This window comes from Pteropus alecto, unplaced genomic scaffold, assembly GCF_000325575.1.
Source record: "Pteropus alecto unplaced genomic scaffold, ASM32557v1 scaffold20, whole genome shotgun sequence".
NCBI classification, from domain to species: domain Eukaryota; kingdom Metazoa; phylum Chordata; class Mammalia; order Chiroptera; family Pteropodidae; genus Pteropus; species Pteropus alecto.
In genome coordinates, this window is record NW_006436298.1 from 11917210 (window position 1) to 11939216 (window position 22007).

The 22007-nt window shown below is 32.9% G+C and overlaps 1 protein-coding gene across 1 annotated transcript in view; it reads right to left on the reverse strand.

The window, feature by feature from the left end:
• Positions 1 to 801: 801 nt before the first annotated feature.
• Positions 802 to 22007, reverse strand: part of AP3B1 (adaptor related protein complex 3 subunit beta 1) — a 215688-nt gene continuing 194482 nt past the window's right edge. The window contains exons 26-28 of the mRNA XM_015590336.1: positions 18283 to 18380; positions 13070 to 13208; positions 802 to 1528 (exon numbers count right to left, since the gene is read on the reverse strand). Coding sequence (XP_015445822.1) covers positions 1375 to 1528; positions 13070 to 13208; positions 18283 to 18380 — 391 coding nt within the window. The 3' untranslated portion in view covers positions 802 to 1374. The remainder of the gene's footprint in view (positions 1529 to 13069; positions 13209 to 18282; positions 18381 to 22007) is intronic.

The following is a 22007-nucleotide window of genomic DNA, read 5'->3' on the forward strand; positions in this document are numbered from 1 at the left end:
CCTTGGTTGTTCTCTCCAGCTCGCTAGCTTGAAAATTTAAATAATTTTTTTCCAGTGTTTTGTTCTTCTCAGTATGTATATCCCAAGTATGTTTCATCCTGTTGTTGTTTTTATTTTACCTTTTATATATGATCTACAATGTTTCGATAAATGCATCTTCTTTTTATTTTATAAAAATCATTATGTGGCTCTCTATACAAAGGGAACTAGCATATACTATCTTAAAACTTATGACTCATTACGTGTCAGAAAGGTAAATAAAATTTTGAGTGGTTCAAAAAAGAAATTTTCTGATTATAGAATAATCTTAATAAAAATAGTAACTTGCCTAAGTTTGCAAATAAAATAAACACTCTAGGGAATGGTGCTAATATGTTGATTGTATAACTGGTTTTAAGATTTTTACAATTAAGTTTTATATTAGTTTCCAAAGGCATTTCAGTCCATCGAAGTTAGGCATCAAGCTCTATAAAGGAACAATGAGATTCAAAGAAGTTATTCAGCAGGTGTAATAGGCCTTGCAAAGAGATCTCTACTAATAGATCTAAATGACATGTAAAGAGATGTTTTATTTTGCAACATGAAGATTACATACGCCAATTTTTTTTTCTTTCTTGTAGTTAACTACTCTGTAACACATTTAGAAAATCTACCTGGTCTGAAAGTGGTTTTTCTTCCACTAAACCCCATTGCTTCTCTGCAATAATGTAACACTCAAAATATTTACTTTAGAATAAAGAAACCTCAGCATATGAACTTCAGGATTATAAACAATTCCTCATTAAAAATGCAAAAGACAAATGCTCTTCATATGCTAGTTTATTCATCCTATTATTCAGAGATAATTTCATGATGACAGTTCTCAATAACCAATTAAAATACCAGGAAATTCACAGAACAAAATTTTAGAGACCTTGTTGTTTTAGCATTTAATTCTAAAAAGAATGCTATCCCGTTTTCACATACCAAGCTGAGAGGCCATTTAGATTATTTCTAGGCTAATTTTTGGTTACCAGGGGAGGAAGATGATCTCCAATGAACTTTAAATATCTAATTCATGTCTATCATCATTGAAAAAGAGAAGGAAGATGGGAAGGACAGAAGTATCAGGGTAGAGAAAATGCCACATGGATTCAAGAGTTGAGATAACTGACAGTAAAATATATGTTCTTTGGTTAGCAAAGCGAAAAGGGGGGAAGTACTGCATACATGATAGATACACACTAGCATTCTAAAGCAGGAGACAAGAATGTCAAGAGTGTATTCTTCCCCCACTGCCAGATGGAAGGGCTATTATTATAAATGAAAGGCAGCAGTAGTGGATGCCAGGCACTTTTGTTGTGTGCCAGATTCTGAAGTCCAGATGTAAGCAGGTTACCCCTGGGACAGGACAGGCTTCAGCTCCCGCAGCAGAACAGAACCAATCACAGTTTTCTCAGTGTTTATGATAAGCTGTGCTGTAGAGCCTTCCTTCAGTTCCACTGTGACTAGCATCAATGACCCACTGTGCACAGTTTTAGCTGCAAACCTGCAAGAAAAAGAGAGAGAGATCTTTTATCATGAGGGGGAGAAGGAGACAGCATAAATTCAAATAGGTTTAAAATAACTCTTTTTCTCAATAATTTATTACAGGTTCCCTACTGCCAAAAACTCAAAGCCAAGCATTCTTCTGGAAAAAAAAAAAAAAAAATCAATAAACTGCCCAGCACCATGCTTACCACAAGCAGGTAATTTTAGTGCATCTTTAGAAAAGAACAGGAAAAGGAAGTCTATTTTACTCATTAGTTTGAATAGATGCATGTGAATAATTCTCTATTCCTATAAATTGGAAATCATTCATTCCTTTGAAATTTAACATTTTACCATGCACAGGTCCATTTAAAATAAAGCACTATATTTTTATTTTTAAAACATGTTAAGAGCTTGAAATTTTAAATTCCTCATATCTGGAAATGATTATGCAAAAGTTAGATAACTTGATGTACATTATAAAACTTGTTTCAGTGAATTCATGCATGTTAGAATATTCAAATTCAATCTCTAATGTTGATAATGACATGTAACAAAATCACGTGACAGCCAAGTGAAACATCACACTCCCTTTTTAAAAATTTTCTTTTAATGTTTAGAATATTAGATCGTTCTTTTTGTTTTAGAATAGAGGAAACTTGAGGTCTAAAGCTCCATTACTAAATTCCAAGACATGAAGAACCTACTAATTACATGGAATTAAAAGCAAAACTAGCCTTTTAAGCACTGCAATTGACTGAAAAGCCGTTGGAGGCACAATGAACTTCTGTCAATCCTGCTAATTCATTCTGCATGCACAGTTGAGCCCCAGAGACATGGAGGAAGAGGATGGTACCCTTCTAGGCCTCCATTTTCCACATAGAGCATGTTCCACACACTTTTTTTGGGAGGGGGGCAGGGGGTTTGATTGCAGGGATGACTGGAGAAAAACAAAGTTGCTGCACATGAGCTTTTGAAAACACTAACAAGTGTAGAGCAGGTCTGTGACCTGCTATGACCCCACTTTGCAGGGCCAATCCCCTTTCCCCTTTCTGTATGACACGTGTCTGAATCTGAGCCATCTGCCTCAATTTGCGCAACATCTTCAGCCACAATGGCACCCAGTTAGCCCTGACAACAGCTCACAATACATAAAAATAAAACTGCCGCGCTGACAGCACGCTGCGGACTATTCAAGAGCAAACCAACTGGTCAGTGTCTCATGTCTGACAATTAGCAGGGGCCTTGCACAGAGCCCACGGCGTCCTCAGGGATCTGTTTAATTACCATCAACATAAAAGAGGGAGTTTATCAGGAGACTCTCAGAAAAACTTCACTCCAGACTTAATTAAAATATTAGCCACTTAAGCAGGAAGCAGATTCTCTTTAAATGAAAAGTAATTTCTTTTTTGAGTTTTTTTTTTTGAAATGACATCAAGATCTCATAAAACATTAGATTCTTTTTTTTGAAACCTAACAAGCCATTTTTGGCCTAAATAGAATCATGAAAATCAGTTTTCCAACAATAATTAGAATAATGCATCAAAAGCAAAACAAATATGCTAATTTTACTAAATTGAAAATATTATCAACACTTTTAAGTTGTGTTTTAAAGTGTTAGCTAATGGGTTGTTGATCAAGTACATTAGAAACCTTCCTAGCCATTTATGTGTGTGCTGTCTGCAAACATGGAGAGCTACTCTTTCCAAGATGCTGAGGGCTGGTAAGGCATCCGACAAAGCAGCTTTTCTACTGAAACAATTTTAAGTAACCAGTTTTGGAACAGAAATCATACCAATGTTTGAAAGAGGTATTATAAAGCTCTTACCATACATATCTATCTGCTCTTCAGATGGCCACACAACAGATTAGGAACGGGGTACCCCAATTTCATCTTTGAGAGAACACAAAGCTTACCAACCCCAAAATGACCTCTCTTTTCTGTCAACATTGCAGGTTTGTGCATTTCTTTTGTCTAAAATTTTGAGGTCCTATGCTTCGTTGGGAGAATCCTGTTTCTGAATTTCTGTTAAATCATGTCGCCAAATGATACTAGGTAGCTCTATTGTCCCACTCACTTAAGCAACTTCCCCCACAGATCTGGTCATCACCGTATCTTCATTCAACAAATATTTCAACAGTGGCCCCTATTTCGGACAGGGTTATAATTGTGTAAACAATAGTCTTATTAGTCCTTTTATTTACTTAACGCTCGTGCCTTGGGACCATAGAGAAGGAATTATGTCTGAATAGGAACACAAAAGCACTGTTGTTTGAATTTCAGGCTTACATAGCCCCAAGGCACATTTTATCTCCTTTCTATTAAAAACTTAAATCCGATGTTAGAATAATACAAACTCAGGACACATAAATGTCAATTGTGATGTAACTATGTTTACAAAAATTAAAATTAGTGTCTTGTACATGTTTTTGAAATCCTATTACTACAAAATTATCAATACTGTAAAAAAATAGGGCATGAAAGAAAGAAGGCATTTGCTTATACTGCAGTGGAAACACACTAAGTAAATCATTTTAGGAATAAAATCCGTTAGCTGATGTAAAAGCTACTGCCTTTTAAATAGGTCTCTATGTCCTAGTAGGCACAAATAGTGGGAGCAATGTTTTAAAGCAGAAGACTACAAGATCAGATGTTCTGATATTCTCATTTTATAGTTCAAAAGGATGTATTTAATTGGAACACAGATGATTACAATTGGTTTGTTTTGGTCCACGGAAAGCAAACGCCACTCCTCAAAATTTATTAATCCTGTACCTCCCAATTTAAAAGATAGTTATGGAAAGACTACTAGTTAGTCAATAAGAAATAGCTAGCTTTTGGATGTAATAAACATCGATTATAAAGACAGCTTGGGTCAAATACTTACATATTAAATTTAATAGCTGGCATCAGAACCTCTGTTCTTGGCCTCAAACTAAGATCATACACTGACAATTTTTTTCAGAAGGCATGTGAAGTTTTTGATCATCATTAATAATAGCAGCTACCACTTATTAAGTGCTTTGCACAGTGGGAGCTAAGTATTTCACCTGCGTTATTTCATTTGATTCTATGAATCAGATCACTTTACAGATGGGGGAACTGAGGCCCACAGAAGTTGAGAAACTTGCTCAGGGACACACAGCTTGTGAATAGTCAAGTGGGAATCTGAACCCAAGCATTCTGATTCTAGATCATACACATTCTCTTAATATATGCAAAAACACACTCAATATTTTTTTATCAGTCGATAGATCTATTAAGGCTTTTCTTATTTACCTAATATGCATATAATCTATTAATGTTCCAAAATCTTTAAAAAGGAATATTTTTCCTGTCAAAAACTGTGTACTTGATTTTGTAGTATTCTATAATTCGAAGCATCTTTTTGCATGATGCTTTGTCATGTTTTTAATTTCTGCCTTTAAAGATTTAAAATATTTTAAATACCTCCCACCATCCACTCCCTCAAAAGAGACACCAGCAATGAAAAATACAAAACCTTCTTGAATGGAGCTGTAATACAGGGAAGGACTACTAGGAAGGAGATTGACCACCTTCAGACACCAGTGACACCACAAATGAGAACAAATAAATGGATGACAGTTAAAGATGTATTGCCTATGTATGACGGGCTCCATGTTATTAAAAAAATACCACCTAGGTATTTTTAAAATTTTTTCATTTTCATCTTCCCACCAAGCACTCACTGTTTGTAATCACCAACTGAGAAGGTAAAACTTTTTGGATATATGTGTATTTCATTTTATTACAAATTTTGTCTATTATCACAAGCAACTGGCATTTTTAATCTTTGAAGCCCATAAGAATTAAGATTAAAGAAATGACAAAATAAGCTGGTTGCCAAGTCTAAATGATAGTATAAACCATCCTTCACAAAAAAGTTAATTTGTCTTAACTATTGACAGAATTATGAAAACAAGTCAAATAATAACGATTTTGAACAAATGTATTGTTTACAAGACATGGACTTATTTCCTTGTGCACTTAAACTACATTTTTAAATTTTAGATTTGTTAGCTATAGACCATAAATGCTCTGTGTTAGAAGGAAAAGATATCCTACAACTGAATTGTTCTAAACAACTAAAATATTAATAAGACATGAATTAAAAAAATATATATTTATCTGAGAGGTTGCATCAACCTCCAGTGTATTCACAAACATAAATTTTTTTAACACAGAATCATATTTGCTACACTTAATGCAACAGCTCTAAGACATGCTTTTTTTTTTCTCTTGGATAGTCTTCCTGGTTTCTGATTTTTCTATTCTGAGTTCAATTTTCTCGTGTTTTCTGTTCTACTGGTTACCAGAAGCTGTGACAATGGCCCACTCAGGCTAAAACTTTTTTTTTCCTACTCTGTACATGAAGCCTTCAATTACTGCCTGCTGAAGCAGACAGAATCCTATTAGTAAGAAAGACGATCACAAGATGCAGTGCCCTGCCCTAGCTGTATAAAAATAATTAGTCCAAAGTTGACAAATGTGTAATGAAGCCACACAATGATTATATGTAAGAAATACTAGTTTGAATAAGTTTCTTAACATCAAATATCGAAGCATGGTCATTTGGAGCATTATTTTCCAAAGAATTTAAAATAATAAATCCTTATTACTTTGAGTTAATATAACAGAATATTTTCAACAGGCAGAGAATTTATAAATTGTAAAAAATTCCATTTTATTGACTACAAAATTGTATTTTAAATTTAAGCCCATCACACTATTGAATTAATACTGAGAAATACATTTACATGTGATTCAAGTTTAGAAAATTTATCTAAAGCAACGTATTTTTCAGTCTTATTTAAAAAAAAATCAGCCAGCAATATTGTAATATTTTCCTTTAACATTCTGTTGAGAAGAGTTGAAACAAAAAATAAGCTACTATCACAATTTAGGACTCTCTATTTGCTATTCTAATCTTTAGAGATGGTATAAAAAAATGATTCCCCATACTCTCTGGTCAACGATGTATTCTCTTTCTTTGTATAGGAAAGCTAAAACATCTGAGTGCATTTTCTCAAAGAAGACATGAAACATTCCAGTTATTTCAGAGAATTTTTGTTTTGTCTATTTGGTGGGGGTGGGGTGAGAGGGGCTTAACAAGAGAAAACCAAATTGTAAAACAAATAAAGTCTTACCCCATCCTCTTTGATTCCTTATAAAATTGTCAACCCAGAAGGAAAGTCATCAAGAATACCTTTCTTTCATTTTTACATGAAAACAGTCATATATTCCTATTAGTAAAACTGTTGCATTGTAGAATATTACCTCGCAAGTGGTAAAATTAAAAATAACTTAGATCAAGAATTTTTAAAAGCAAAAATCGGCTGTGTAGTTTGGTTATTTCTGAAATATCCAAATATGCTTTCCGTGTAAAAATTAACTGAGGTCCACATTTGTTTTTCAATGAAATGCTTGCTGCTCACAGAGCCTGCAGAGATCAAAGCAGTCAGATAAAAAGCAGTGCTGTCCTCTAGTGGACGACCACCAACCTGAGAAAGAACTGATTTCTAAATAGGTCCCACAAATCCTTAGTCCTGTTTGAGATCCCAAATTTGCCATATTGTAGAAAAGACTAAAGCCTGGCACCTTCATATTAACGACTGTTTATACAAAATTCTGTTCTAAGACAGATGAAGAATGGCAACTGCAGTATCAGGGCTTATAAAATTAGGGCACCAAGTTATCACATTATTGTTTTCCATTATGTTCCTTTAAAATTACCCAGTTACTAGGGAAAAAATAAAACAATTAACAAAGACAGTAACCCAAAGGTTGATCAACCTAAGAAGAGAAGAAACAGAAAGATCAAATAACCTACCAAGAAGTGACTATGCTATTCATGTTTGTAACCCCAGCACTAATGAAATCTGTCACAAACATCTTCTAGAAATATTGAATGGAGTTACACAATATAGATAGTTTAGGATGGAAACAATACTACACACCAGTATTTCTCCTATTAAAAATCATTAAACATGTATATAACTGTGATCCATCATGAGTTTAAGGCCTAGAAATGAAACAAGTTGTTCTTTACATCTATTTTAATTAAATAAAAATGTTTATTTTAAACCTGAAACAAATAAACTCTTCAAATATGTTGATAAATTAAAATGTTGACTGCCAGGTTGCTATGGATATACTTTTCCATTCATAGCACCAGACTTTCCTAATAGTTAAGGACCTAAGTAGCAACTCTACTAATTAGTCACAAGTTGTTCAAAACTTGCAAATTAAAAAAGTGACAGGGTAGATAAAATCCAAACCATAGATTAAGATATACAGAGGGGGAAGGAATATAAGTACTGAATACAAATTAATGATGAAAATTGTTTTAAGGTCTTACTGAATAAGCTAAGAACTAAAATAGAATCACTGCAGAGACAAGGCTTTCTGTTCTCACTCAAATATCACATTCTTGCCTTACAGGGTCAATTTATTGTTCATGAAAGGGTCAAATGGGTAGGTAGAATGACAACTCTTTTTAACACTATATTGTATATGAATGTCAGAATTTCCGAAACTGGGTTAAAATGTGAAATAGTTGAGATTGCTGAAAGACAAACTTTTACTTATGGTCTAAGACTGTTTCATAGATATTATTGCTATAATAATATACTCTCTTAATGGAGCACATTGGAAGACATAAGAAAAACTAAAAAAAATCTTGCCTATAGTTATCGCTTAATGACTAATCTATAAAAAGGAAATTTATAAACATAGGAAAAATATATTTTAAAATGTGGCATGTGGCTATCATTAACTCGATAATACAAGGCTGCCTCAGACTGTAAACTTTGGAACACTTGCTGTATAAACACTTGCTGTATTGGCTCATATGCAGATTCTTGGGCCCTGTCCCAGATATGCTGAATATGAGTTTTTGGGTGTGGGCCCAGGAATCTGAGTTTTACATAAACTCCCACATGGCTCTTTTGTACCAAAAAAACAAAAAACCTTAGGGATTTTGGAACTATAGATGTTTAGCTTTCTGCTTTTGGGTTACTGTACATTGGTATCTTTATCAGAGGATAAACAAGTAATAAAAGCAAATATATCTTGGTTTCTTTTTAAAAACTTTTTATTTTTCAATTAGAATTGACATTCAATATTATAGAATACTGGTTCAGGTGTACAGCATAATGGTTAGAAATTTATATAATTTACAAAGTCATCCTCCTATTAGTCTAGTAGCCACCTGGCACTATCATGGTTATTACAATATTATTGATTATATTCCCTATGCTGTACTTTATATCCCCATGACTATTTTGTAGGTACCAATTTGTATTGCTTAATCCCTTCATCTTTTTTCACCCAATGCCCCCCATCCCCAAACCAGCAATCACCACTTTGTTTTCTGTCTCTATGAGTTTTTGTTTTGTTTATTTTGTTCTTTAGATTTCACATATAAGTGAAATCATACAGTATTTGTCTTTCTCTGACTCATTTCACTTAGCATAATACCCTTTAGGTCCATCCATGTTGTTGCAAATGGTAAGATTTCATTTCTTTTATGGCTGAGTAATATTCCATTGTATATATGTACCACAATTTCTTTATCCAATTGTCTATTGATGGGCACTTAGGTTGCTTGGTTATTGTAAATAGAACCACAGTGAACACGGGGGTGCATATATCTTTTTGAATTAGTGTCTTGGTTTTCTTTGGATAAATACCCAGAAGTGCAATTGCTGGGTACATCTCAGTTTCTGTTGTTGAATATGAACCTCCTTCATCAACACTTACTTGATTTCTTACTCAGAGGAGCATAAGAAATTTTTCCTGGCCCTGGATAATCATAGGATTCTCACTGCCTGTCTAATCTCCCCTCCTAAAACATTAAATCTTGTGTCCATTCATATATTAGTTTACTGCTGTTCATTCTGCTCTTTGTATATACTTTTATTTACCTATTAGTTTATTAGTAATGTTTTAAGATTTTTACAAGGCATAGTATATCTCATATATTTTGACTGTGAATATCTAACACAGGACATTAAGATATCCAGCTGCCTATTTACAAAAAGTGCTTTCTGATAATTTTTTGATTCACATTTCTGTATTACCCTTATCATATGGTGACTGTAATTTGGAAAACAGCAGATTGGCACAATGACTACGGCTTTGTAGACCTCAGTAAGATGATTTTTGCTCGCACAGAGCAGCTTTTCCAATCAGCAAGTAAGTACCACAGAAATGAAAACAAAGTCTTTCAATAGTATACTGGTTGGCTTTCTGATATTATTGCTCATTTAGAAAATTAAACTAAATGCCATATAATCTAACAGCAGATATGCTTTCTCAATTGATCTTTAAAAGTAGTTAATAGGAAATGCTCCTGGTTTTTGAAATGAATTCCATAAAACTTGTGAGCCTTTAATTACTTTTTCTTAATAAAGGCCATTTTCTGTTGATGTTTTAGGAGCCATTGTCTATTATGTATTTCATCAAAATTTCTACTTTATACTATTACACAGTTCTGCATATTGATGAAGATTCACTTTTTCTTAGCTAATTCTTATATTAGGTGTTTTTTACTTGGTATTTAATGTAAAAAATATTCAAAATATGAAAAGTAGTAAGAATAATTATTCCCAAACTAGACAGTGGGAACTTAATTCACTGAATGGCCAGAAAGAATAATGTTTATTAAAAAGTCCTCTTGGAAATAAAAGATCCTGAAAATTTTAAGTAGAACATAGGCCAGCCAAGAATAATTTATTCAACTGAAATTTATAATAGCTTCAAATACTAACAGTCAAAATGTTTTATCCTTGTTTTTAAAAGTAATCTTAAATGGAGTACCATTAATAAATACAGAAATGGCTTTAGTCCTACTCTTCATGCACTCAAAAAAGAAACCATCGCAGAAGAATTAAGGAGCCACTCAAAAATCTCATAGGGATTTCAATTTTATTATTAACAAATAATATATAAACTTAGATATATAAACTCATTAATACCACAGGGTAATATAATACTGAACACTACTGTTAAAAACATAATTCAGCAAAGTGGTAAAATGTACATTTGTGTTATAGTATAAACGGTACATTTGTGTTATAGTACATTTTAAATGAAATTAAGAAAGGCATTGGTACAGATTTTATTAACAATTTTTATTTTTAATTGTTACTGAGTATAAAAGAATGGCAAAATGTTACATATGCAGGATAATAACTTAACTCTAGATATTTACCTGGAAGCTTTCTAAAATTTAGAACATTATTATAACCATACTTTTACTGTAAAAGTATATGTAAAAACATTTTCAATTAAGTATGATGAGGCTTGTGAGGCAAGTTAAGATACTGCAGCCTATTTTTGATTACATATAGGCATTTTATTCATTTTTGACTCTGTAGTAACTTGGGCTCCTCCCTCAAGTTACAGAGCCAACCACCGGGCTGGCTGCTAATGATAGGGCTTGATTAGAACAGCATCAAGACACTGTGGATGTGTATGAGGACCATAAATGCTCAGTTTGAGCGCCACCTCTGCATGCCAAAGCCAAATATCATGGTTCTTAGTTGTGTGTCTGTTTGCATTAGTATGGATAATTGAGAATTGACTATAATTTAATTATCTGAATAAGCATTAAGTTCCAAACCACCAAAACAAGTTATAGGCAAACTATGTTTTAATAAGAATTACACAACTATGCTAAGTGTCTTTCTTAGTCTATTTCCCAATAGGAAAATACCCTTCATATTAGTTGGCTTTGAAGGGTAATTTTGCTATGTTTTTCTCAGAAATACAAATCTGGAAAGCTGTCATTGCTTTCAGAAAAGTTAAAAATCCACATACGAAACAAAACAAAAAGTAAATTAGAAGTTCCTAGTGTTACTCTATGTCTTTTTGTGCGTTACAAAAGAACATATTAAAACAGGACTGAAGTATTGCTGAACACTGGATGTGTCAGGTAAAATTTCTGTATAAGCTAAAAATTACAGTTGATGTATGATATTTTGGTGTCCTAGTTATTTAAAATAATTCAAAGGATCCATAAATAAAACAAAACAAGAGAAAATCACCCAAGAAAGTGAAAAAGTATTTAGAAAGCAGAAACGACAGGAAAAGTAAGAACCAAAATATTTTCATTAAAAAGTCTTCTGTTCGTTTTTCCCCCTATTGAACAATATTAACTGACAGATAATTGTATTTCCATGGTACCGGTATGATGACCTTGTATCCATTTTATTATTTAACACCACTTTATGTGAGATAGATAGGGCTTGCTATAAATTAAGAAATGGAAATATCAGACTTCTTGATCCATTTACTTAAGGACTTTCCTCTCAAAAACAAAAACAAACAAAAAACTCCCCCCAAAACAACAAACAGAACCCCCCAAAAGTACAAGGCAAATTTTTTTTTTTTTTTGACTAGTACATGTAGCTTTCATTCTGTCACCATTTGTAGACGAAGTTAGGCAACTCTAGATAATGGCAGATCAAGACTTGAACTCAATATTTTTTATACCAAGTCCAATATTCTTCCATAGATAACACAGAATTTCATTTCAAGTCCCCTTCTTTACCCATTTCCAAACAGATGAGGAACTTAAAGTCCATAAGGAGAAGTTATAACTTGCCCAAGATTATCGAGCCCAATAATGGCAGAGCTGAGTCTAAACCTTATATCGCCTGCAATACTCTTTATATGAGGCCTCTCTTTCCCCTGTATTAAAAAAATTTTTTTAAAATGTCTGAAGGCATTCCTCTAGATTTTAAATTTACGTGTGTGTGTGTGTGTGTGTGTGTGTGTGTGTGTGTGTATAAATGGCAGAAGTACAACATTTCAGTGGAATGGCAGAGGAATTAAAATGGTTTGCAATGAATTCCCTCAAGCTCACAGAGGACTAAGTAACAGTTGCATGTTTAAGGGGTAATTATTTTTATCTTTACTTTCATTTCAAGCCACTGGCATTCATACGAATGCAAAGAGGGCCGACATATTAATCACATTTTCTGCTACCTTTAAGGACATATGGCTTGGATCTCATGCTTTCGATGCTTGGTGGTGAAGATATTCTTGGTCTATGAAACAGAAGCTGCATTTGACCCTATCTGGTTTTCTAGCAGCTCTTTATTACTGGAAGCAGCCTTAGGGGACTGCTATCAAAAGGAAATCTGTATGTAGTACTCAAGCTTCCCTACTTTCAAGTAAAAAAGTCCAACTCTACTGCTTCAGAAAATAGTTTTTCTTAGAAATCTACTTAATCTGATGAAATAAGATCAATTCTTAACCATATGTCAAAAGGGTTTCTTTACAAATCATCAAGCTCTTATAAAATGCTGGTATACTACCTTTATCTTTCAGGATAGTCCATAACAGTGTGCTAATAAGGATTGTAAGAAATAGGGAAGAGGGCCTTAACCAAAACCAATCAATCAAATATAGCATCAGAAAAGGGAGGCATGTATATGTTTAGGAGTTATTTCTAAGGAAAACTATGAATTGAAAATTATAAACTTACACATGTATACAAGCTATCTCCATATCACGTATTGGTGAACCTACCTGTGTATATTATCTTGGCCAGAAGGAACCACACCTACGTTGGCTACATTTACAACCTTCTGAAGGATCACAGAGGACGTGAAATTCTGTGGTGCAACGATGATTATAGTAGAAGTTTCATTCATTCCTGTTAGCATTCCTGTAAAAGCAAAAGAAGGCTACCTTTTACTAACTTCTTTATGAAAATCACATTAAAATAATTTTAAGCTCATAGCCAAATTCAAAAGCTGTTTTCAAGAAAAGAAATACCACTTCAGAATGTAATTACAAAATAATTATCATAACATTAAAATGATCTGAAACTGTTTCAAAAAATTTTTAAATTCTTATTGTACAAAAAATGCAGTCAAATATCACTCTTAATAAATATTATTTTAAATACTATAGGATAAAAACATAGAATCACAAAGATGAAATTTCAATTTTAGTCCCTCTAATATACTCAATTAATTTAGCATCTGTAAACTATTAAGCTTTTACTTTTTGAGACTTTTTTCCCTACTCTCCTTTTCATTGAAAGATGAAATGCTGCCTGAGAACAAATCAAAGTGATTCTTGAATAACTAGCAGCATTTCCTGATGAATGACCTCAATATGATGGAGCAAAGTTATCCCAACAATGACTGAAAGTCAACTGAGCAGTTATATGGTTCTAAAAAATGTACACTTATCTAAGCTACCTTAGTGATAACAGCATTTGCCTAGTGAATAGCTCTACAGTCACTGACGAAAACACCAACTGAAATTTCTGAAAGCAAAACATTTGAAAACAAAGGAAAAAATGTAAATGGAAAACCTTAAATATCAGAGATATTTCAAATAATATTTAAGAAAGAAGTTAAGCAAAATCATGAACAAAAGCCATACCAAGTTAACACAAGACATGCCATTAATATCAAAATCTCATGTAAAAATGTTCAGTGAACAAATTCAATAACATACCAAATATTTGGAACAAATATTGAAATTTAATACCTGGATTAAAATAAACAAAATAATTATAATAAATGTCATCTCTCTGGATCTGATGTCACCGACACCTAATGAAATCTACTAAAAATGATAATCTTCTGAGACATCTGATATGTGCACGATAGTCTACGAAATTTAAGAAAATGGTAAAATTTGATTTTATGTTTTCAAAAGGCCCTGCATCTCCAGGGCTATGTATTTAATTTAGTTATTCATTGCAAATACAATCTGAAATTTTTAAAAATTCCTATGACTAGCAGTATGAGGACACCAGAGCCTAACACTCTAAAAAGACTTATCTAGCTTTTAACAAAGAGCAGCTTTTACTAACCACTTTCAAACTCGGGGACACTGCGTTCTGTCTTAGACTGTTTAACTTCAATATTAGGCAAAAGCTTTAAAAACTACACAAGCAGTCAAACACTGCTTTTAAGTAAAGCACAGTGGCTGCTGACATAACACTGCTGAGAGATGTGTGTACTCATTTAGGATTTAAACCTTCTCCATTAAGCTCTATTGAAGAGCAACTGCTGAATAAATGAATGCAACTATGTTTATGTTAAAAGCCTGTTTCCCGCAGCATGTAATTAAAGGAAATGTTGTACAAAGCCAGTACTTTTGTCAAGCTCCTGTAAATGGAAAGATGGATAGCACTCAGAGAAGTGAATGCATTGCTTCATATTTAACCTTAACACTCTTGTCATTAATGGTTTGTCTAACTTGGTCTATAAAAGACAAGGTACTGCTCCATTGAAGTAAAATTAAAAAAATCAACTAAACCATGCTTTTCAGAACAGAAGATTCATTATCGTCAGCTAATGTATTGGCATAAAGCAAAGTAACATCCTATCAAGTAAGGCACACATTCAATCTGCCTTCCCACCCCCCTTTATTTTTAACTCATGCTGTTTTATTGTTATAGGCAATTTGTACCACTCAGCATGACAGTGTAAACTGAATCAAGATTAATTTACATGCAAAAGAACACTTAGGAGAGCAGCATGGTAAGCAAATGTATTGTCTCGATTGCTGAGGTGGAAAAAGAACCTGGAAAGAAAAAAAGGTGCTCTAATTAAGGGGCATCAAATATGATTGCTTGTGGTAGTTAAGGGCCAGAAAATAGTAAATGTCTGACTATTTAAAGAATTAGCATCTTGCTAGCTAGGAACCCATAAGATGAATACATAAATCATAATAAAATTAAGTAAACATTCTAGATTTCTTAAACTAGAGATTTTTCTAAATGAAAATATATCAGGTATTCTCAAATTAACGAGAAAGAAAATATGCCAAGGTATCATTAAAAGTTTCTCCTATAAAACCGGACTTTACATATTATATTGCCTGCTCATAAATAATAAAGGTAAAGTTATTGGAAAAATATTAAAAAATTATTAGACTATAGAATTTGTTGCTTCATTAGAATTTATCTAAATTTTGGTGAGGTAGCGGACAGCACTTAATTTAGGTTAATCAGCTGTAATTAACTGCTAAAATGCAAAGCAAATAATATAATAGATACAATAATTTTTTTCTAAGTTTTAGATTTCCAATTTAATTCATAAGAAGAAAATGAATAGGAGAGGCAGTTTGGAATAAGCAATTGGCTTAGGTGTCTTATAATTAAAATGGCCTTAAAATGGAATTAAAATTTTTTAAGTAAAGAAGATACCTCATATTATTTATGGCACTGAAATTATCCAACAGCTAGATTATTAACTTCGCAAGGCTCAAAACTCAAAGCAATGAAAAAAATCATGCTCTTGGTTAAGGCTCATCATATAAATACTATGAATATGAATAATATGAATATACAGGATAAACCAATCTTTCATTTAGCTCTTTGACTATCAACCTCATAAACATGCATGGTTAGCCATGGAACTCTAAATGCCAACCACTGAGAAAAAGGGATGGATGAGGTTATATATATGAGAAACAAAACTTTTTCATTATAAAATATTAATCTAAAGTGTACAATCTGTTAGAAGCATTCTTATTTAATACTGTAAATGCTTTTTAATTATGTACATCTGAATAAAATATAAAAACAGAACTATAGTCCTTGATTTTTATTTATATCTTTCTAGTTAAATCCTAAATAATACATTTAATGCATTTCTTGATTCTTAAAATATATGTCCTGTGAAATGAGATATTAAATATGTAAGTTCATTTTATTTAAAGTGGAAATACAGGTTAAAACTAGCATGTACTAACACATACAGACACTACTTAAATTTAATGGCATTTTGCCTTCCTTTGCACTGATAAAATCTGAAGAAACTGATTTTTATTCTGATTTAGGATTTTCAGTTAGTGAGTCATTTCTAGGTATCTTCTGTGAAATAAGCTAAGCTCTTCCTTATTATAACAAACAAATACATGTGTAAAGTTAAGAATTGAGACCTCTATTGCCAAACCAGCTGAAATCTATAACTAAAAAGATGCTATTGAAAATACTCTTTAAACTTGTGGTAAATTTGCCAGCATCAAGTCTCATATCAAAGAATGAATTCGGGAAGACAGAAAGAATGATACAGAAATGCCAAGAGACTTGCAAGGATTTACAAATACTTCATATAAACAAATTTTCAAATAGCTTTATTCAGAGTAGCCTTTCTGCTCTATTAAACATAGCAAACAGCTGCCAGATTTATTCAGACAAATAATCAACAACCATAGAAGTAAAATGGCAGAAGAAAAAGGAATTTTGGCAACAACTCCACAGAGGACCACAGCTGTTCTCCAAGCGCACCTCTCTTATGCGCTTACGGTTCTGTATGGCTAGTCAGGGAAAAATCCCTCAGTCAACAGCAGAGCACAAAAAACTTGATCGAAATATCAAGTATTCTAAACCAAAGCTGAGGGAGAGAAAGGGTATATGATAATCTGCTGCTTTAGAAACACTTTAGCTGCACTTACAAAAAAAAAAAAAAAAAAGAGTATCCCCTAACAATAAATGTGCCCAAGCTTATTCAATCACTTGTGTGCCACTCACCTTGGTTTGCTGAGCAGGTGTAAAGCAGAGAGGCAGGCTTTCGCCAGCAAGGGTAAGAATAGCAAACGTAAGAATCAATTCAATTTGTCAAGAGAAAAATAAAATCACAAAGATGACTTTCTTCTATAGCAATAATCAACTTCCAAGAAAAGCAAGTGCAAAGATGGATTTAGTCATTCTTTTTTATCACTTAAAAATAAGGCAGAAGAATAAAAGATTACTATTCATTTATAGTCTTGCATGAGATTTTCTTTGTGAGAGTCTTCTACAACAGGTCTTTCTTTCTGACATTGTAGATTGCAAAGACTTATAGTATAAAAATCTTTGGCACTACAACGATGGAGTGCCAGGAAGCATGCCCTTCTCCTTTGGTGTAGATATTTGTGTGTGCCCAGTACTTTCTGGAAGCTTGACAGATATAAATTAATGACCTCGAGATGAAGGGATCTTTGTTTGATAACTCCCTCCAGAGAAAAAATAGCCTAGGTTCCCATAAACTTAAAAATTGCTAACTATACCATTTAAATATGCTCCAGTTTTAGAAATGCTATCCTTAATTAAACACAAGTCCAGTCAGAGTTATTTTCCCTTATTCATATAAGAAAAAAATTATTTTTATTAGAAGGTATGCTTGACTCTGAGACAAGCATGAGACAACAATACTTTCATTCTGCTGAAAATATTTCCTTTTTAGATGCATATTTTTAAATGTTTTGGCTCTGATAATCTGACAATATAACATTTCTTTAATATAGAATTAGGTCAAAAGAAAATGAAGGTATTTTAAAGCTATAATTAGGACTTTATTTTGAAGGGTAAGGCACTCTAATGTGTGCAGGGAAAAATATATTGGTAAGACATGAAAAACAATTCTATAATGGGAAAAAAACCAGAAATACAACATCTATAGTGGTAGAACTTTGGTTAAGTCCCAAATTCTTGACATCTTCACTAATACAAAACACATAAGAACATCATTAGGTTGGCAAACCACAACTCCCAGAATCAAAAAGTTAATTATTTTAAAGACATATTAATCAATTGTCAGGTATACCAGGAATGTAGATAAACATATACTTTTAAGGTTATTTTATAAAGGCAAAGCACTAGCAAAAATTAGAAGATTGTGTACTGACATCTGTTAATAACTAAGTACATGGTAATTTATCTTAGAGACAAGCCAGAAAAATGAGCACATATTTGGGATGTGAATTTCTAGTAAACTGTAGTAATCACTCACCTTGTTCTTTCTTAAAATCTTTCTCTGATATGGCCACAGGTAAAAGCAGTTCTCCAACAGGTGGCTGAATATTAACATTGAAGCAATCATCCTTGGTACTAAAATAAATACCACATAAAAGCTGACTAAAAGCTTAATAAACATTCTTCTTAACACTATGCAGTTAAATAGGTGCAATTAAAGCATATGCCAGCATATAAAGTGTAAGAGCTTCTTGGCTTAAAGTCACAGCTTAAAAGGCTTGAAAAACTTCTCAACATTATTTGCAGAGAAATACATTTCTTACTTCAATTGGAAAACTATTTACAAAAATATGCAGTTACAGTAAATACACCATTTAACACAGAACTCTTAAAAACAAGTAAGCAGCAAGAGTGTAGATCCACTATTATCAGAGGAACACTTCACACAGCTTATATAGATAAGAAATATTTTATCTTTACTTTGTGTACTTAAAGTGTAGAAAATAGAGTGCTTTAGTCTAAAATGATTAAATATTAGTTTTAAAATAGTAGATTAGCTTTTAATAAAATGGAGTGACTCGACTGTGTTTAGATGTGCTAATAAAACAATATCTCATCTGCAAACGTGCTTCCTTAAAACCAAAACCTTTATTGTCTAGTAGTGTTATTCACTGACATTATGGATCAACATGTGGTGAAAGTTATTATTTCAATTGACAGGATATGAAGAACTTAAGAAAGGCAATTTATACTTGTATCACATAGAAAAACAACAGTGCATTGATTTCATTTAAATCTTATGACACTATAAGAAATGACAAAAACTGCTTTAAAAATTTTAAGTTACATATCTGAAGGCAAGTTGATGAGTCTATCAGCTAGGACTGTGTCTGGCTGCAAATAAGCAGAAAATCCAACTAACAGTTTCTTGAGAAACAAGAGCTTATTGTTTAGTATACAACACATCCTGGAGTTAAAGAAAGGCTAGTTTAATGGCTTAAAGGTGCTGTTAGGGACCCGAGTTTCTCTGGCTTTCAACTCCACCATCCCTAGTGTGTTGGCAGTTATCATTATGGTTGCCAGATGGCTGCTGCATCTCCAGGTACTTTTACATTCCACTGAAGAAGGAAGAGTGATGATGGAAGAGCAGTGCATAACTAAGCCAACCAAATCTCTTCTTTTGTATCAGAAAAGCAAAAGCTTTCTTGAAAATGGCACAGAAAGAACTGGATCTCATGGCCAGTGGGAAAGTGGCTAGGTGGATGGATTTTGTGGATAAGAAAGACCAAACATTAGGTAAAAAACCACTTTATTGAAGGGTGAGGTCGGGACAAATAATGTATTATGAAGAAAGAAAAGATATCTATTTTTATTTTATGCTAGTATATATTTTATTTTGTAAGCTGCCATTTTTTTAAATGAAGTAAAGACTAAAAAAAAAAATGCTTTGAATTATTCACATGTGGATTGTCCAAGGCAGACCAATAAATCCAATTTATTTATTAATTCAATAAACATTTACTGAATACAAACTTGATCCCATGTACTGTGCAAGTCCCTGAGGATTTAAAGGCAAGTGAGATTGAACCTTTAAGTTCACAAGTCCAGTGAGAAAGAGTTGAATTATGTTTAAAATAGAATGGTAAGTGCTACAGTAGAGATATAGAAAAGTATTTCTAATTCCTTTTAAAGTTCTATTTTTTCCTCTACATATTTTAGTACATACATAATATGTTAGCACAGTGAGACATACACACAACATATATAATTTAAAAATATATTTATACATATGGGAAGTACATAGCAGAAATATTTTACTAATAGATGTACATAATTAAAATGCCAGAGGACCACTGGGTTAAATTATACTACACTATCTTTCTTCATGTTTTCTTTTTAATTACAGATGAAATGATCAGCCATCTCCTTCCCAACACTCTTAAAGGATGCCATTTACTCCATTGACAATAGGAAGCTATACAGCACTGATGCCCAGGGAGAAGGGTGGGAGAGCCGAGAAAGAAGGGAAAGATTTGCCTTCTAAAGCACATATGAAACTCTAAGTGCGAAGCAGCAGGTTTAAGTTGGTGGTGGTGGGGTGGTGGTGACCCTGAAATGTCACCACTAGCAAGGAGCAATGTGTTAGAGACTAATACATGATGCAAATTGATTGGATGTTTTGCTTTCATTTCTTTTGGTTAATGTGTGTTTATTTTCTGTAGTTGTTGAAACATGTAATTATATATGAAAAATTAAGGATAAAAGTTCATCCAAATGGGTGTCATGAGGTAAATGTAATAAAACTGGAACACTGCTGAGGCAGACACTACTTGTTGCTTCCTCAATATCTATTTTTTCTTCTTTCCTGAAACAATCCTGATTTTGTTCAGGTAGACAATGTACCCGATTAAAACACTATCTCGCAGCCTCTCTTGTAGCTAAGAGTGATCAAGTGACCAAGTTATGACCAGTGATGCATAAACATAAGTCTGCTGGAGATTTCTGGGAAAGTTTTGCTTTTCTGAATGGACATGGCTCCTGTCTCCAAGTCACTTATCCTCCTTCCTTTTTTTTTTTTTTTCCTGGAATGCACATAGAAGCCTGGAAGTAGAGCAGTAGAGCATCTTGTGACCATTAAGATGATTGGCATATGCTAATGAAAAAACACATGAAATGGAAAGTTGGAAAGACCTTATACCATGAAGATATTGTGGAGCTACTCCTGCAGCTCTTAACTGTTGACCTCTGATCTTCTTGTACTAGTGATATCATGTGGTTTTCAACTTTTTCTGTCTGGCTTACTTTACTTAGAATGATTATCTCAAGATCTATCAATTAAATACAGATATCTTTCCATGGATATGGAATGGTGAAAATGAGTAATAATAGATGTAAATTTACTGGAATTGTTTACCAGATTGACTAAGTACTATTATTAGGCTGCTCTAAATAGCATAGTTACATGTGATCAAATGGCATAATAGTTTAAGGTAAAACAAGATTCTACCTGTTAAACATTAAATTGTAATGCCTACACTTATACTAAATCTTACGGCATTTCAGACTCCTAGGACTCAAATTGGTCGATTTTCTAGGTAAGAGAAATTAACAAGAAGACTAACCATTGTGAGACTGAAGTTTCCTCATCCATAAAGTGAGAAAAATGGCATTTACCTTACAGGCTAGCTTTAACAATTAAATGAAATATCATACTCAGTATAATGCTGAATGCATAGTAGATACTCAAAACCTACATACATAATAGGGATGTATTGTAATTTAAGCACTTGCCTATCGATTCTCGTTTGCATTTTCCTTATTGTAATACTTATTTAATAGTCTTTGATAGATCTATTCCTTCTGCACAAGCACCAGTATTTCCCTGGGCTTGATGTCCTAAAAATGAAACTATTAAAGCTGAAGAGAATGAATTTTGATAGATGCTGCCACACTGCCCTAAAACAGGTGCCAATTTTAAGACCCACAAACAATATAAAAGAATACGTTTTTCTCCACCTCCCTTGTCAATGTCAGATATTAAAACTATTTAAAAATTTTTGCCTATCTGATGGGTGAAATATTTTTTTTTTCCTACTAGTGATCTTGAACATCTTATGATTAATTGGCCGTTTGCATTTCTTTTCTTGTAAAATGCCTATTTGTAGCCTTTCTCCAATTTTCTATTGGATTCTTTTATATTGATTGTGAGAGTTCCTTATATATTTTGGTTATTAAACTTTTGTTTACTAAATACACTGTAAT